The sequence below is a fragment of the Pygocentrus nattereri genome, chromosome 16 (assembly GCF_015220715.1).
Source record: "Pygocentrus nattereri isolate fPygNat1 chromosome 16, fPygNat1.pri, whole genome shotgun sequence".
NCBI lineage: Eukaryota > Metazoa > Chordata > Actinopteri > Characiformes > Serrasalmidae > Pygocentrus > Pygocentrus nattereri.
Window position 1 is genome coordinate 5,607,771 of NC_051226.1, and position 19,198 is coordinate 5,626,968.

The following is a 19,198-nucleotide window of genomic DNA, read 5'->3' on the forward strand; positions in this document are numbered from 1 at the left end:
ACCTGTTCTCAGTTACTTTTCATAGTAGAGCCAGACTTTCAACCTCTTCAACATATTTAGCCAGCTGTGTGCTCTCTGCGTTTCTGTGAGCCAGTCACGTCAGGGAGCCAGTCGTTTCATGCAAAGAACTGAAAAAGGCACCAACTTTCTGGCACCAACTTTCTGGCAGATGATTTTGGTATTGCATGTCGGTGCCCAGCCCCACCCAAGAACAAATCCAGAATAAGAAAACATTAGTGGATATCAGAATGTTTGACAACTGCATAAGTGGGATTAAAGAGGAAATTTCTTCTTAAGGATGGCTGATAAACGAGGCCCACTGTCTTTTGGTTTTGCTTTTCGACAGAGTGCGATCCGAATTTCAGTTTTGGTCAAGAATTTTCATCTCGGCGCGTCCTCGAACAGCCGACACCTGCCACCAGCACTAAAGGATACCTTAGTTGACTAGTCTATGCAACCCCTATTGCTGTACACAACAAAGAGCTGATGAAACCTTATTTAATCTGAGGAGGAGAAGGAGAGAGAGGAAGATACGGACGCAGAGAGAGAGAGGCGTGTGTGGCTGAGTGTGAAAGGCAGACTGCTGTGAAGGTGGGACAGAAAAGCTCATTAATTAAATTTAGCCCGTGGCTTAAATGACTCCAAATTAGCACTCACTGCACACAGAGACAGAACCAGCAGAGCACAGCCATCACAGCGACACAATAACATGCTGCAGAATGGAGGAGACACATAAGACCGAAAGGATGTTCTAACAGTCTTAAAGACGTTTTAAGTCTTTCGCTTAAGAGGGAAATTCTACTGATTTTTTAAAATTCCTGCATAATTCAATATATAAGACTGAGTGTGAAATGCTCGGTTCTAGAGTGATGGGAACCGGTGATGGGAACCACAAAAAAAGCTGACTGGCTTCTAAAAAGGCACCTCAGAGAGTTATTAGACAAAATAACTTAAACAGACTGCCTGAGACACTGTTTTACAACAGCTGTGAGATTTTAAAACAAATTTAAAATTCAATCCTGATGAAAAAAGGTACATGGTGGGCATTACAAGGCAAAATAATACACCTTTTCTTTTTTTTTTAACATAATCGTACAATTATATGATGATATACCTCTGTAGGCTCACCGGTGGTTTTGGATAGTAAGTAAAACAACTACGTTTAAGTTGAAGACAATGGGAGTCTTGGTTCCCATCAACACTCCTGTCGGTAAAAATCACTACACTCTCAGAAATAAAGGCACTAAACTGTCACTGGGGCAGGACCCCTCTCTCACTGGGATGGGCACATCTCAGTACCTTTATGGTACAGTTATGTTCCCTGACTCCACACGCCCTGCCTCGCCTCGCCTCCAGGCTTTTACTCTACTGCTCTGCTTTAAAACATTCGGTTATGAAAAGGAACAAATACCAACTTTTCACCTGGAGGAACTGATTTAAGCCCCACAATCAGACCTTAGAACCACTGCTGGAGCTCTGAGGGAACATTTACACTGTTTGTACCTTGATGAATGAAACACGTTCCTGCACTGAACCTTCATTACTAACAGTGTACAATAAACCATTTCATATCAAATCACTCTGAATGGCTGTTTACATATTAAGTCATGTCATTTAAGCCCTTACATGGACGGTGCCCAGCGGTGGACCCAAAGGCTTAACACTCAGCCAGTTTGCACTGAAGTCCCTGTAGTTACTGAATAATAACTCTTAGTATGTAATGAATTAAAGAGTTAATTACGTTGAAATTCTTGAAAAAACAGGTACAAATCCCCTCAAAATACTTCACATTTGTTTATAAGATAAATATAAATAGTGAAGTTAATGTCTATGTATGAATGTTTCTATTATTATGATTACTGTTCAAATCTGTTTTTTCATTTTTTTTAATTCATGTTGATGCTTAAAGCAGTAAAAATAAGAAAACCCCTTCTATAAGCTGGTGGACCTGCATTTTTGACTGCCCAGTGTAGTAATAATGTTGGACCAAATACAGTTACTGTGCGAAAGTCTAAGGCACCCAAGACAAGACACATTTTCAATATCTATTTATTTGTGTAGTTTGTGTTTACTTGCTGAGAAAAGTCTTAATAGAATATTAATTAATAATGATACATATATATAATTGATGATATTATCAAGTTACAAAGTGTCCAAAAGTTTGTAGACACCTGCTCCTCCAGCGTTGTTATATTATCAAGTTAAGAAGTGTCCAAAAGTTTGTAGACACCTGCTCCTCCAGCGTTTTGTCTGAAATGTAGGGTATGAATAGGGACTTCGTCCCTTTTTACTGCAGTAACAGCCTCGACTCTTCCGAGCAGGCGTTACACTAGATGTTGAACATTGCTGTGAGGATCTTATTGAGCATTAGTGAGGTCAGGTGCTGATGTTGGATGGTCAGTTGTAGATCACTCCAACTCATCCCAGAGGTACTAGATAGAGCTTCATCACTCCATAGGAGGCAGCTCCACTGATCCCCAGCCCAGCGCTTGGCATTTGGCGTGGTGAGCTTAGGCTCTTGTGCAGCTTCTCCAGAGCATCTTCTATTAGTCAGCGCTTATCTATGGTGATTATAGCTGATTATGTAGTGTGTCAGCAACGGGTGCTCGCTGACTAATTAGAAAGCATGTCTGGATCATTTTGGACACACCGTGAATAAAAGCTCAGCTTTTTCACAAATATAATTTGACGGAATGTAAAAATTTCATGAAACATGTGGACTACGTTGACCATATGGCTGTCATTACAGAGAGGGACAGAAGAGTGAGTGATGCTCTTACCCATGGGAGTCCATTGTGTTGGCAGCCCATATGTCAGTACCCAGAATGTCAAAAGAGCCATCCCTGTTTCCATTCTAAAGATCAGAGGAGAGAAAGTAACATTTCACTAACAACAACAACAACAACAACAACAACAATAATAATAATTATAATTATAATTTCACTAAGCAGTAAAACAGAATTAGGCTAAATATCATATCAAATTTCCCAAATGTACTCCAAATGTAATAAATCAGTTGAGATTACGTAATAACTTGACATAATTCAAGGCAAGTATACAGTGATTTAGGCCCTTTTCTAACTGGTGGGACACTGGTGGGATGCTTCCATTACCCGTCACAGCACCAGCGTAAAACTAAAGAAGCAACCTTCAGGTACTAAACGTGTCCAAACCACAACTGGGGTCCGACTTTTCACCAAACTGGGTTTTCACCTTAACTTAAACTTCCAAATCCAAGGCTGCAGCTGAGGTCGGCAGAGTAGACACAGAAGGCCGCTCCAAAGTGAAGGACCCCTTATATATGGCCTAGAAATGCAGCCTATGTTCTGAGTGATTTAGAGCAAGTGATGTATCCCCCCAGGCCTTCAGTTACCCACTGCAATTAAATCAGCTCTTAAGGCTTTAGTACTAGCCCAGCAGATGAAGGCCCACAAAATTCACCCGATACTATGTTATCAGGTGTGACAGGGTGTTTATTTGTACTTGTGCAGACGGTCATCTTGACGATCTGATCATGGTTGTTTACACTTATCAGGACTGTAAGTTACATTTCTGTTGAAAGACAATATAAATTATATGTATTATAATGTATTGTATTTTAATCAGAGGTATTTGTGTATATATCGCTGTTGTCGGAAGAAAACCTTTACTTCTAATGTAAGTCAACGGAACCAGAATTCTTTTGGTCATTTTGGTCACTTCTTTTGGATCATTCATCATGAAGTTTACTCAGAACGTAAAGGGCAAAGGGCATTTTCAAATTACGTCAAAAACTGAAAATGGAGAAAAACACGGTTTTCTTCCAACAGCAGCAGCGATATGTAGTTTATCGTGCTACATAAGCTTGTTTCCGTATTTGCCACCACAGTAACAAACACAATGCAACGGACTCATCTTCTCTCAGCAGTTCCCTCACAAGTTGTGCACTGCGATTTCAAGAGGCGGGACCGTTCTGGTGACGGCACCACGCAGCCTCGTTAGGACTGTTCCATTAGTCTGATCAATAGGCTAACTAGCCTACCGAGGACCCACCCTCCCTCGGCTGCAGCCCAGGCTTTCAAACGCAGCTTGCTGTTTGTGCTCGACTGTTTTCATACCTTGGAAGGTGCACAAAATTGGTTGTTTCGGCCTCGGCTGCCCGATCTAGAACCGGATCCAGGTCGAGAACCTGAACTTGGTCTGGAACCCGTACTGCCATTGCTGCTGTGTTCCCACTCATCCTACAGAGAGTGAGTTTGAGAGAGTCGGAGAGAGATTTTAAGACTCGACTGAATCGCATACACTCACAGTCTCACATGCAAGACTAAAACCTGACGTGACTAAAAAAAACACTTATTTTGCAAAGTGCATTTAACGGTCAGGCAAAACAACCGTTCACAAGCCTTCGTGTCAGCATGGCATGTAAAGGCGGATCACTGACAACACTAGTGATGCACTGATACCCGAGCTGTGGGCCAATGCAGATACTGAATATTTTTCATGTTGCTGTTGTCAGAAGAAAACCTTGCATCTCCAAAATGGTAACTTTAAAGGAGAAGGAAAAAAAAAAAAAACATACCATCTTTTAATGTAAGTCAATGGAACCAGATTTTTTCCAACAAATCTTGGGCTGATTATTTTGGGCCATTCTTCATGAAATCGACATACAGTGTAAAGCAATAGGTGCTTTCAAAGTAGGTCAAAAACCCGAAAAATGGCAAAAATGGAGGTACAAGGTTTTGTTCCCGACACATCTCTGTCAATATCAATACATAAAGATGTATAAAATGCAGAAGTTATGAGTAAATCTAACTTGGTTAGACTCGGGGAGAAGTATTACAATTATTTGTGAGTTGGTTTTTAGTTTGGTATATGTTTTAGGTTGGTACAATGTAGAGGGTAACACTGCTTTCTACACTGTAGACTGGGGTTCAATCGCATGCCTGGGGAAGCACCCTACACTATACCACTGTGTCCTTGGGCAAGACTCCTAATAATACCTTCACCTACCTGTGTGAAAATGATCAAATCGTAAGTCACTCTGGGAAAGAGCGTCTCCCAAATGCCACAAATGTAAATGTAAATGTGTGTAGTCTGCTGACAGTGATATTACTCCAATATAGACATGCATATCTAACACAGTGCTTCAACAAAAACAGACCTGCGGTGAACAAATACAACAGATCTGCTGCTGCTGTGTGACTAAAGAGTGAGCGATATGAGCAATAATAATACAGCAGTTTTACTGAGCAAAGCAAGTACTGAGTAACTCACTGAGTAAGCAAGTAAATACCTGGTATTAAATAACAGTATTATTAGCATATTAGTAGATATGCTGCTGATAGAATTCAATACATCTTAACGTTTGTTGCGGGCATTGAGGTGAAATCTAGAACCAAACTTGTGTTTGTGATCTTCAAAGTAACATCTACTAACAGATACTTTGCTGGAAACAATTTCCAGATTTTTCTACAGCATGTATGTTTATTTACATTTATTCTGGTCTAGAGTTTTTTTATGTTCACTTTTGCACAGTGCATAGTGCTGTATATACACATATATCGCTGTTGTCGGGAACAAAACCTTGTTTCTGGTCATTTTTGTAATTTTTCAACTTTTATCATTGGAAAACGTCTGTTGCCCTTTACCTTACATGTAAAGTTCATGAACTGGTCAAAAGAAACCGCCTAAAATGACTTGGAAAGACGTCTGGTTCCACTGACTTACATTAAAAGTAAAAAGTTTTCCTCCTTTTGTAAAGTTACCTCACAGCGAGGAGGGCCTGGGTTCGATACCCCGGCCGGGTGACCGGGATTTTTTCTGTGTGGAGTTTGCATGTTCTCCCCGTGTCTGTGTGGGCTTCCTCTGGGTTCTCTGGTTTCCTCCCACAGTCCAAAGACATGCAGTCAGGTCGATTGGACATGCTAAATTACCCCTGGGTGTGAGTGTGTGAGTGATTGTGTATGTCTGTCTGTCTGTCTGCTCTGCGATGGACTGGCGACCTGTCCAGGGTGTATCCTGTCTTCCACCCGATGACCGCTGGGATAGGCTCCAGCAACCCCCAGCGACCCTGACGGAGAAGCGGCTTAGAAAATGGATGTATGAATGGATGGATGGATGGATGGATGGAAATTTACCATTTTGGAGATACAAGATTTTGCTCAGACAACAGCGATAAGCAGTTTGAATACCCCTTAAACACCCCTGTCAAATTATACCCTCTACAAACTTACATTTCATTTGGACATTTAATTTCTTTTCACTTATTTAGAGCGGGCTTTATGTACACAAGCACCTTCAATGCTACATTATAATTAATACTACCTTCATACACACACACACACACACACACACACATATACATACATACATATATATATATATATATATATATATATATATATATATATATATATATATAGCAATCACCTGGGATACTATAGCAACCACCTAGGAACAACTCAGTAACCACTTGGAATACCATAGCAACAGCCTAGCAAAACCATAGCAACCACCTAGAAAACACCTGGGATACTACAACAACCTAGGGTTGCAACGGTATGAGATTTTCACGGTATGATAACCGTGCATTTTAATACCGTGGTATACCATGGAACCGGTTACCGCTGCAACCCTAATCTGAGCCTGTGTGGGTGTCTGACCAACTACTGTTGTAAACGTCCGTTTTCCTGCCAAGTTAATATAACCAGAGACTGCAGAAAGAGGGGACTATCTATTTTATACATGATCCTCACAATAGAGGCACGTCAGATTTTAAATATAAACTCATGCAAATTAATGGCGTCTTTCACGTTGAGTCCGACTCCGGAAAAATCCAAATTAGTCTGTGAGGACCTGAACACGGACACGCGCATTCACCACAGTTACTTCCAGCACCTGCATGCTCATAGTTCGGATGACTCAGCACTTTTGCGGGCGCTTAACGCGTGGGCTGTGCACGAATACAAAGATGGGTTTTATAGTGGAAATTTCACGCATTTAGGGTCGGACTGAAATTATAAACGAGCACAGCGGGGTGGTGTTCTCGGAGATGGGAGAACAGGTTAGAGGTATTCCCTCCTTTAGCTGCCACTTTCCTGCCACATTGATTACAAATCGGATTCCCATCCTCGCGTGCATTTGGCGGGTATCCGAAGTAGTCCCACACTGCTGACTTTAGTTTAGCCTTTTTTTTAGGGGGACGGAGATTTGTTAAGTCTGTGGCACTCTCTGCCATTCTCACTGCTGTGTGCTTGTGTGACTGAAACGGAGCGGAGCTGCGCATGCGCGGGTGAGTTTCTGAGCTGGGTTGTGTTTTACCGGTAATGAGCAAATGCCCACGGTATGATAACCGTGCATTTTAATACCGTGGTATACCGTGGAACCGGTTACCGCTGCAACCCTACAACAACCACTTAAAAACAGCTCAGCAACCTCCTGGAATTCCACAGCAACCACCATTCAACACCCTAGCAACCATATAAAAGACCCTAACTACAGCCTGGAAACACCTTGCGCAATCACTCTGCATTTTCTTCAGGAAATGTACTATTCTAGTTGTTTTCTTACCAAAAACATGAAATACTGAATAAAACTGGTGTCTGGCCAGTTACTGTCATTCGCACACCAGTCACCAACACTGTGGACTGCAGGGTGCATTTAACAGTCCACAGACGTCTACAGACGGTGGATCTTTCAGCCTTCAAGCTCAATAAAGAACAGCTCCCAGTTCCACAACATGATCTTAGGCCACCTGGCTGGCTGCATCAACACAGATACACATCACACACACACACACACACACACACACACACACACACGATTCTCAACAGTCACAGAAGTAACACCTACAGGTCTTACCTGAGGAGCGCACCACACACAACGAAACACGTCCATACATACAGAAAACGCTGGACACAATGCTGTCCACTCTGTATCAGCTCAGCGAGTATTCGACAGGTAGAGAACGAGACTGATCGAGAGAGAAACAGAGAGAGTCAGATCAGAGTCTGAGTGAACTAACCAGGAAACGAAAGTGAGGCGATTCCTATGACTCGGGTCAAAGTACAATCACACGTTTATCTGTGCTGCGTCGCTCAGCGTACGCTAGGAAGACCACCTCTGTCAAGCCCTGGACCGTGAGTAGCTGAGGTCTAGCCAAGACCGCATCCCAAACAGTAAACCAAGGGAAAAAGTCGGAGTGGTTTGGTGTGAAATTGCAGAGAAACTCTTTAAAATTTAGAAACTTCTTCACAGTGGTGGTGATGGGAACCAGGGGTCACAATACCTACAACACAAATATAGACATTTCATTTACTATCCAAAACCACCAGTGAAGCTAAACGAGTCTTCTGAGGTTTTAAATGAAATGTTAGAAAGTAAAATAGTGATAAATCTAAAAGGAATGTTTTCTTTGGAGACCCTCACCACCCCCTGCATGCACCTCTCCTCCACTAATGGACAAAAAAAAACTATATTTAGGCCAAAACCTCCTCAAAACTCAAGACAATGTCTCAGACATCAGGCAGCGTATTCATAACCTTATTATATAATGACTTAGGCCCAGTCCCATTTCTCATTTTTACCCCTACCCCTTGTTTTCCTTGTCTCCTTGCCCTTGGAGCCGAGTTACAAATTATAGTGGTTGAGATCTTCTCCTCTGAAATGGGCCCCTCAAATAAAAAGAGCATCACTTCATTAACAGCTACCAGCGCTGCTCTGTAGGCGACCCTGTCCGTCTGTAGGGACAGCAGAGGAGGGGAAAGTTCAGCTCCTCACTGCTGGGCTTTAGTTACATTTAGGGCATCATATGCCTTCAAAGAGGGGGGCAATTATTTATTATCCCCCCCCCCCCCAATTCTTCAGTGATATGAAGCTGAAGTCAGATATTCACCAGATTCTTGTTCAAACGTTACCATTCCACCTTAAACGGCGCTGCGGTTGTGATGCCTGAGATGCCAAAATGTAACTACTGCACCATTTAAGGTGGAACAGGAAAGTTAGCTGGCTAGCTAGCTACCGAGCCATCAGCTTACTACTGGTCATTTTTATGTTTGTTATGAAGAAAAGAAGCATGACCGATTTTTAGAGGCATTAAACTCGTCAGACGTCCGGTTCCTATCACCACCACAGTGAACAACCATTTTTAGAATGGAGAATTTCACACAAAACTTCTCTGAATGACTTGAGTTTGTGGGGAATTGACAAAACAAAACAAACAAACAAAAAACTCCATTAAGTTCACACTTGAAATGTGACGATTTGGATCTGAGGTCAGGTGTCATTCAGTTGGTGACAGTTGAAAGAAAAAAAATACAAATAAATATAATTTTCAATGGGTTTTGGTTTCAATTAAGACTATATGTGGCAAGATGGCTGGCTGAGACCAAGACAAACACCAAGTCCAAGACAAGTCAGAGGAGAAAGTCTGGAGTCTGGACTCAGACTAGTGGACTCTAACACTCCAGACCCCAGTCCAGTTCACTAAGGAGCACAACACTCCTAAGAGGAACCTGTGATCATACATCTCTAAAGGGAAGGAAGGACGAAGAGAAGAAGGAAGGGAGGGAGAGAGGGAAGGATGGAGAGAAGAAAGGAGGGAGGTATGGAGGGAGGGATGAAGGGATGGAGGGAAGGAGAGAGAAAAGTAAAAAAGGAAGAGGGACAGAAATCAAGAAAAAGAAAGCGAGAGTATGAGAGACAGAGAGAGCGAAACAGTGAGAAAGAGAGAGCGAGAGAGAAAGAGAAAGAGAGACAGAGAGCAAGAGAGAAAGAGAGAAAAAGAGAAAGAGCAAGAGAGCGAGCGAGAGAGATAGAGAGAGCATGAGAGAGAAAAAGAGCGAGAGAGGGGGAGAGAGAGCATGCAAGAGAGTGAGAGAGAGCAAGAGAGAGAGCGAGCGAGAGTGAACGAGAGAAAGCGCGAGAGCGAACGAGAGAAAGCACGAGAGCGAGAGAGCAAAAGAGCGAGAGAGGGGGAGAGAGAGCAAGAAAGGGAGAGCATGCAAGAGAGTGAGAGAGCAAGAGAGAGCGAGCGAGAGAGAGAGAGCGAGCGAGCGAGCGAGCAAAAGAGCGAGAGAGGGGGAGAGAGAGCAAGAAAGGGAGAGCATGCAAGAGAGTGAGAGAGCAAGAGAGAGCGAGCGAGCGAGAGAGAGAGTGATAGAGTCTGAACTAGACTAGTGCACTCTAACACTCCAGACACCCGTCCAGTTCACTAAGGAACACTCCTCAGAGGAACCTGTGATCAAACTCATCTAAACCCCACCACTCCGGGTGGTGGGGGCCGATCGCAGACCAGCACTTATCCTCTGAGATTATGGGTCAGTGTCTCAGACAGAGACAAACACACAGTGTCCAACACAGCCTACGCCTGCTGACCAAAACAAATGCTGGTGTTATTGTGCCAAAACGGGAATCCCGACCCACTGGGCACTGCTGTCATGACATAAGAGACAGAGTAGAGGCCATTCTCTCACACTCACACACACACACACACACACACACACACACAGTATAGATTATACTCCAGTTCAGAAAGACACAGAAAGGTGACTTTAATCCGTAGAATGAACACGAGCTCCGCCAATCATTTTAGACTTCACTCTTAATATTTTTAACGTTTATTCTAATCGTTGTTAATGAATGCTGTTTCATTTGTAGATGATTAATAAACCCTTTATTGATTATCAGTAACACATCAACTACGTATCAGTGAAGTGTCAGTACATTAAGTAGATGTGGTGTTAATCTGTTACTTCCATTACACAAAACCTAACCTTACCAACAGTACCCAACACCTAACCCTCACCCTGGCCTTAACCTCAACCCAACACCTAACCCTCACCCTGGCCTTAACCTCAACCCAACACCTAACCCTCACCCTGACCTTAACCTCAACCCAACACCTAACTCTCACCCTGACCTTAACCTCAACCCAACACCTAACTCTCACCCTGACCTTAACCTCAACCCAACACCTAACCCTCACCCTGACCTTAATCTCAACCCAACACCTAACCCTCACCCTGGCCTTAACCTCAACCCAACACCTAACCCTCACCCTGACCTTAACCTCAACCCAACACCTAACCCTCACCCTGACCTTAACCTCAACCCAACACCTAACCCTCACCCTGACCTTAACCTCAACCCAACACCTAACCCTCACCCTGACCTTAACCTCAGCCCAACACCTAACCCTCACCCTGGCCTTAACCTCAACCCAACACCTAACCCTCACCCTGGCCTTAACCTCAACCCAACACCTAACCCTCACCCTGGCCTTAACCTCAACCCAACACCTAACCCTCACCCTGGCCTTAACCTCAACCCAACACCTAACCCTCACCCTGGCCTTAACCTCAACCCAACACCTAACCCTCACCCTGACCTTAACCTCAACCAACACCTAACCCTCACCCTGACCTTAACCTCAACCAACACCTAACCCTCACCCTGACCTTAATCTCAACCCAACACCTAACCCTCACCCTGACCTTAACCTCAACCCAACACCTAACCCTCACCCTGGCCTTAACCTCAACCCAACACCTAACCCTCACCCTGACCTTAACCTCAACCCAACACCTAACCCTCACCCTGACCTTAACCTCAACCCAACACCTAACCCTCACCCTGACCTTAACCTCAGCCCAACACCTAACCCTCACCCTGGCCTTAACCTCAACCCAACACCTAACCCTCACCCTGGCCTTAACCTCAACCCAACACCTAACCCTCACCCTGGCCTTAACCTCAACCCAACACCTAACCCTCACCCTGACCTTAACCTCAACCCAACACCTAACCCTCACCCTGACCTTAACCTCAACCCAACACCTAACCCTCACCCTGACCTTAACCTCAACCCAACACCTAACCCTCACCCTGGCCTTAACCTCAACCCAACACCTAATCCTCACCCTGACCTTAATCTCAACCCAACACCTAACCCTCACCCTGACCTTAACCTCAACCCAACACCTAACCCTCACCCTGGCCTTAACCTCAACCCAACACCTAACCCTCACCCTGGCCTTAACCTCAACCCAACACCTAACCCTCACCCTGACCTTAACCTCAGCCCAACACGTAACCCTCACCCTGGCCTTAACCTCAACCCAACACCTAACCCTCACCCTGGCCTTAACCTCAACCCAACACCCAACCCTCACCCTGACCTTAACCTCAACCCAACACCCAACCCTCACCCTGACCTTAACCTCAACCCAACACCTAACCCTCACCCTGGCCTTAACCTCAACCCAACACCCAACCCTCACCCTGACCTTAACCTCAACCCAACACCCAACCCTCACCCTGACCTTAACCTCAACCCAACACCCAACCCTCACCCTGACCTTAACCTCAACCCAACACCTAACCCTCACCCTGGCCCTAATCCCTCATATGTTATGTTAGAGAGTCCTCTGACTCTCAGTACACTGAAAAGTGTCACAGTTGTTTTATTATTAACAGGTTGTTTTCATTCATAATTAAACTGCTGTTTATCTTTATTACTGCTTTTATTATTTATTCATTATTGTAAGCATGTAAATCCAAGATCTGCGGCTGTGATCTGAATTCTACAGATACAGTCCATTAAGCCGCTATTAGCCGCCAGTTAGCCAGAGTGAAGCGTTTAATCTGTGGTTAGTAAGAGAGCGCAGACACGCAGACACACGCGCAGACCCACACGCGCAGACACACGCGCAGACACACGCGCAGACACACGCGCAGACACACGCGCAGACACACGCGCAGACCCACACACGCAGACCCGCACGCAGACCCACACGCACAGACACACGCACGCAGACACGCACGCAGACACGCACGCAGACACACGCGCGCAGACCCACGCACGCAGACCCACGCACGCAGACCCACGCACACAGACACACGCACACAGACACACGCGCAGACCCACACACGCAGACCCACACACGCAGACACACGCGCAGACCCACACACGCAGACACACGCGCAGACCCACACACGCAGACACGCACGCAGACCCACACACGCAGACACACGCGCAGACACGCACGCAGACCCACGCACGCAGACCCACGCACGCAGACACACGCATACACGCAGACACACGCATACACGCAGACACACGCACACAGACACAATCTCAGAGTCGGACAGAAAACTCACCGGTTTGGACGAGCCCCGCCCCCGAGAGGACGACCAACTCCCATCTACTTTGTCACTGCAGTCCTCTGTCCACTGAGAGAGGGAGAGAGAGGGGAACAGTGACAGAGAGAGCGAGAGAAGAAACAGAGAAACAGAAAAAGAGAGGACAAGAAAGTGTGGATAGTGAGAAAGACAGAAAGAGAGAAACAGCAAGAGCGAATGAGCATAGAAAAAAGAACAGAATGGTGCAGTGGAAAATAAATGAAGGAGAGAAAGATTGATGGAGGGAATCAATGAAAAAAAGAAAGCATACAGACAGAGAGACAGGAAGAAGAGAGAACGGGGAAGGTAGGAAAGAGAGAAAGCAAGAAAAAAAAGATAACGAGACAGCGAGAAAGGGACAGGGAGGGAGGGAAGGATGAAGAGAAGGACGGAGGGAGGGAGAAAAGGATGTAGGGAGGGAGAGAAGGCGGGAGGGAGGGATGGAGGGAGGAATGAAGAGAAGGAGTGAGGAAGGGAGAGAAAAAATAAAAGAAAGGGACAGAAGGCAAGAAAAAGACAGAGTGAGAGAAAGAGTATGAGAAAGACAGAGAGAGCAAGCGAGAGAGCGAGAGAGCGAGAGAGAGCGAGAGAGAGCGCGAGAGAGAGAGAGAGAGAGCGCGAGAGAGAGAGAGAGAGAGAGAGAGAGAGAGAGAGAGCGCGAGAGCGCGCGCGAGAGAGAGAGAGAGAGCGCGAGAGAGAGATTGAGAGAGAGAGAGAGAGAGAGAGAGAGAGAGAGAGAGAGAGAGAGAGAGAGAGATTGAGAGAGAGAGAGAGAGAGAGAGAGAGAGATAGAGAGAGAGAGATTGAGAGAGAGAGAGAGAGAGAGAGAGAGATAGAGAGAGAGAGAGAGAGAGAAGGAGAGAGAGAGAGACAGAGAGAGATTAATATCAGACAGTGATAAATGAGCTCGGGGGTCTGAAGTTAAGCTGCATTGCTCTCACAGTACAACCTGCACTCCAGCCTCCAATACAAGCTGCTATTCAGGCCTTCTTCACTGATCCTCACTGAAACCTGCTCTTCATCCATGATCCGTGTTCAGTTTCACTATCAGCCCCTTTCTGACCCAGTCCGTCAGCAGAGCCTGGCGCTGTATTAGGCTTTTTCCACTGCAGAAACTATCGAGAACTCAGAAAACAGCAACGGTACTGTTTCCTGCGCCGTCTTATATCAGAGATCTGCCCGAACCCCATTCCTTCTCCAGGTCCTACAGGTCATCACATCAGTGGGTACTAGCTGTGGAACAGTCTGCCTTTGGATATTAGGCCTGCACCTCTGCTGATGAGTTTAAGTCTAGATTAAAATTTCATCGGTTTGCCTTTGATTCTGTGAAATGATTGTACTGGAACTTGTTCTCTTATATATACTTTACGTTATTCAGTTGTTTATTTATTTATTTATTTATCTAAAGGTAGCCCCTTTGTACAGCACTTTGGGTTTAAATGTGCTTTATAAATAAATACCTACGGACTGATCGAACACCATTCGCTGAACGTTCAGTCTCATCTTCAGAGTCTGACCAAATCAGACTGAGCCAGAAACCTGACCCAATATCAGGTTCAGCTCAGTTGTTCAGTTTTTCCAGATCAGTATTAATGTTGTTTTGTTCCAGCCGGTCTGTGAAGCTTCTTACAGCCCGTTTAGTTTGGCGAATGGTGTTGGGTTCATTTCCGGCTGATTCCAGGTTGTTCAGCTGTTCTTCTGTCACAGCTGCCGACTGAAAAGCTGCTCAGCGGTGACGACAATTTGGGAATTTAGTGTCGTCTCGTCTTCAGAGTCGGACCAAATCGGCTGTCGGTCAGATGTGATCTTAACAGCGTCCGTTTTCTGTTCGTGGCAAAGTAAGAAGTAAAAACGTTCAGATGGCTTGAGCGTTGAATACAGCTGTCAAACTCGTTGCTTAGCAACGGCGTCTCAGCGGAGTGATGCAGTGTTTGTGAAAAACCTGTGATGTTATGGTGAAATAACAGCATGGCTAGAACGACTTTCAACCAATCAGCTCGCGGAACTAACTGTTGTATAATATCATTCACGTTAGAGGTTTTTGTTTACACTTTCACACTAGATAAGAAAAAAAGTAAGACTTCATTCTATTTTTGTGGTGCATGCAGAACAGCACAGTAAACCTCAGAGAATACATCACACAGCATATTTCATAACAGCTAATAAGCTACAAACCAAGGTACACTGTATGCACAAAAGTATCCAGACACCTCTTCTGATTGGTCAATTCAGCTTCTTCTTTAAGGCGCCTCCACTGCTGACACAGGCAGCCCCCAGTATTGGACTGTGGAGCAGTGGAACTGTGTTCTCTGGAGTGATGGAGTTCCATCCAATACCTTTGGGATGAGCTGGAGTGGTCCAGAACCGACCATCTAACATCACCTGACCTCACTAATGCTCAATCAAATCCTCACAGCAAATGTTCAACATCTACTGTAAAGCCTCCCAGAAGAGTAGAGGCTGGACCACTGGACCAGCAGGTGTCTCGAACTTTTTGACACACAGTGTAGCTAATTAACCAGATTAGATCCTTTAGAGTGGCGAAATCTGACCAGACAGACAATAAATAAGACAACAGTCGTGGTCACTATGGTGGTTCCAGCTGTTTCTCAAGCAGGTAGCAAATGAAGCAGAACCATGGTCCTACCCGCCCAGAGAGCGAGGCCAATTGTGCTCTCTTGGACTCCCGGCCACAAATGGCTGTAGCATCAGCAGGGATCGAACAAATTGTGCCGTCTTTGTTTTGTTCTGCTTGTAATCTGGGGTTATACTTGTGTGAAGCATCTTTGTGATTGTTAGTCACTATAACAGATTAATTTTTATTCAAATAAACCTTATTACTATTTTTATCACTATTAGTTTTACTATTTTAACTCCTCGGGACCACCGGTGGCTCCAAAACCCACTTCATGTGCTTCACAACGTTCATATTCCATAAGCTCCATTCAGAAGCTGGGCGTCGTGTGAGGCTGTAGCTCTTCTCTCCAGTCTAATAGACGGTGATGTCATTTTAAACCCTTATAATAAAAGAAGCTGAACTTTGTTTTTCTACTGAAAGTCGACCCGTTTTTCCCCAAATCTGGGCTCTAAACTATAAACAGACGGCGTCTCTTCAGTGATCTGATCTGGAAACATCACTTTTAGAAAATAACACAAAGAGCGTCGGAGATTTTTGGCTTTCAGCAGTAAATCGGAAGCATATAGTGACATGTGGAGATCATAAAACACTTTCTGTTAATTTGAGGGGAGTTTTTACAAAAAATAAGATAAAAATGTCCATTTATTTCATGCAGTTCCTGAATTATTTGCCTTACAATTTGGTCATTAAAATTCAGATGGACAAACCAAAATACACCCTGGAGAATAAGAGGTTAACGCCTCCTGAGCCCATAGTCAGACAGTTCAGCCCACAGTGGGGCACGCTTATATTACCAATGACGATAAACATGATAAATACTTTGTGTTTACTGCTGAAGAGCATGAATAAAAAACAGCACAGATAAAGTCCACTGACCAGGCCAGATGGGTTCATTTAACGCTCGCTTCTTCACATATTTCAGCATATTTCAGTCACGCGACGAACAGCCGATCAGCGCTCAGCTGAGGGAAAAGGCATCCTGCACTACAAAACTAAATGAAGCAAATAAGCAATCATCCCTTTAACAGCATGTGGCCTTCATCAGCTGTTTTCTGATATGATCCGTCTACAAAGCTTCTCAGTGGTGAAGGTCACTGAATGGTTGACCAGTAATGAGTCACTAGCAGCGTAATTGTGTCTCTAATCCATATTGAAAACGTAAATGGAGCTAACACCTAGTTTCCTCGCCAAGGCCTGAAAGCAGCAGCCTCTCTGCTGCAGTAATTTTAGATTCCTCATGCCATGAAGGCACATATCACGCGTTTCCTCCCAGGAGGAAAGTACCCCAGATTTGAGCTTTGCGGGACTTTTTTGGGCTCTAAAGCAAGACCGGGACCATCTGCTCACAGCATACACTCTTCTGACCAATGAAATAATGAAATAGGTGGAATAAAACCTTGTAGCTCCAAAATAGTAACTTTACAGGAGAAGCAAAAAGCATACTTTACTTTTAATGGAAGTCGATGGAACCAGACTTTTTTTTTCAAGTAATTTTGGGCCGTTTCTTCTGGTCCATTCTTCATGGAATTTACACACAATGTAAAGGGTAACATGTTACAGTGGTTGGTTAGTGTAGTGGTAACACCTCTGGCTTCTACGCTGTAGAATGGGGTTCAATCCCCGCCTGGGTAAACACCCTACACTATACCAGTAAGAGTCCTTGGGCAAGACTCCTAACACCACTTTCGCCTGCTTGTGTAAAATGATCAAACTGTAAGTCGCTCTGGATAAGAGCATCAGCCAAATGCCGTAAATATATTTTCAAATTATGTCAAAAACTGAAAAACAACAAAATTGGAGATGCAAGGTTTTCTTCCGATAACGGCGATAAGCATCCGCTTACAGCTCGAAATGTGACGAAATACTTTTAAATGAAGTTTCGGTATATTACACTTCTATTCCTGAGACGATCTAGTGTCTCTCGCTCACAGTCGGGTCAACACATGCCAAATTATGCCAAAGTAAGGTTTGGCAGGAGGGGGAGGTGAAACATGATATTACTGGTTAATATTATTTTTCCATAATGTTAAGTGATCACAATTCAGAACATGTTATGGAGACAGGCAGAAGCCATTAGACCAAGGCCGGGCTTACACTACATGACCTGAAGCGAGTGAATTTTTAGCCGTCCAATCTGATCAGAGACCCTCTGATATTATCAAACACGTTTGATCTTTACTTCTCAAAAATGTTGATTAGAAGGTCAGAGATTTACTCAACGAGTGCTTCAAACAGCCAATCGGAGAGCTGGAGGAGCTGAGTGTAAAACAGGCAGATTAGAGCGTCTCTTGACATGGCTACAAACTCCTCCCGGTCTCCAGTAGCTGCTGTGCGCTGTGTGAGGGCGTGCTGTGCTCACTGGTAGGCAGGTAGTAAGGATTGTGTTACGAGATGATGTCATCTTGTAACAAAGGAAAAGAGCTGGAATTCCAACAAGGCGTTCCAGGCAGCTGACAAAGGTGGGAGTGAGTTTCTCCCTCTGGCATCTGAGCTTTCTAACTTTGGACACTGTTTACATGCACAAAAAGCTACATAACACACTAATGGACAGGGAAATAAATGGAAAAGCACTAAACTTTAAAAGACATGCTTAATATGACCAGGCACATGAACCAACTAAATAAACAAATGCCAACATGCAGGAATCGCACTCAGAACAAGGTCCACTCTGGTTTATTCAGGTTAACCACAGGAAGCTCCCTCATAGGACTGGGTCTGTACTGGTTTATATAGCTGTACTGATCTCACTCATGCTTGATTACTACATTGGCCTTTGCGATACTAATGTCATTCAGCCGTCTAACAGATGTCTTTTTATTGTGTGCTTTATTATTACAGTTCCAGATGAGATTCTGTGGATGTTTTGATGAATCAAAGGATCCACCGTGTAAAAATAAGCGCGTTTTTAACTTTGTTACATCAGGGCGTATCAGTAACATTGATAGAACTGCAATGAAAATGTTGTTCTGAAGAGCCGGCAGAAGCTTTGTCCCAATTCAGGGGCTGCATCCTTCGGAGGCTGCATTTGAAGGCCTGTTGTGCCACAGCGGCGCGACTAGACTGTCCCATTTTGAAGGCTCCTTCATATGCAGCCAAGAAATGTGTCCTTTTCCATGGCAACAAAGGATCCAGCAGGTGGATCCTTCACCAGCCAGCATATCCTGAAGTTCACTGCATGCCAGCGAGGATTCGAGAATCTGGTGGCGTCAGCAGAGGAGTGAACGGTGACTGAGGAGACACTTTTAAATGAAAGTGCTGGGTTTAAACGGAGCTGAATAACGAACGATACAAATGTTTAAAAAAGCCAATGTGGTCTGAACCAAAACTTATTTTAGGGAGCAAAGAGCAGACAGAGAGAATCATGTCTAGCTTAAATAAATGTAAAAAATTTTAAAACTACAA

General features: G+C 44.4%; 1 protein-coding gene across 4 annotated transcripts in view; it reads right to left on the reverse strand.

Moving 5' to 3' along the window:
* The window catches only part of ctif (CBP80/20-dependent translation initiation factor), a 194,087-nt gene that overhangs the window by 131,515 nt on the left and 43,374 nt on the right, over positions 1–19,198 (reverse strand). For 2 of the 4 annotated variants that reach the window (XM_017711331.2, XM_017711330.2), the window contains exons 3-5: positions 13,138–13,209; positions 4,098–4,220; positions 2,781–2,854 (exon numbers count right to left, since the gene is read on the reverse strand). In XM_017711331.2, coding sequence (XP_017566820.1) covers positions 2,781–2,854; positions 4,098–4,220; positions 13,138–13,209 — 269 coding nt within the window. The remainder of the gene's footprint in view (positions 1–2,780; positions 2,855–4,097; positions 4,221–13,137; positions 13,210–19,198) is intronic. The other 2 variants (XM_017711333.2, XM_017711332.2) reach the window with 1 other exon arrangement.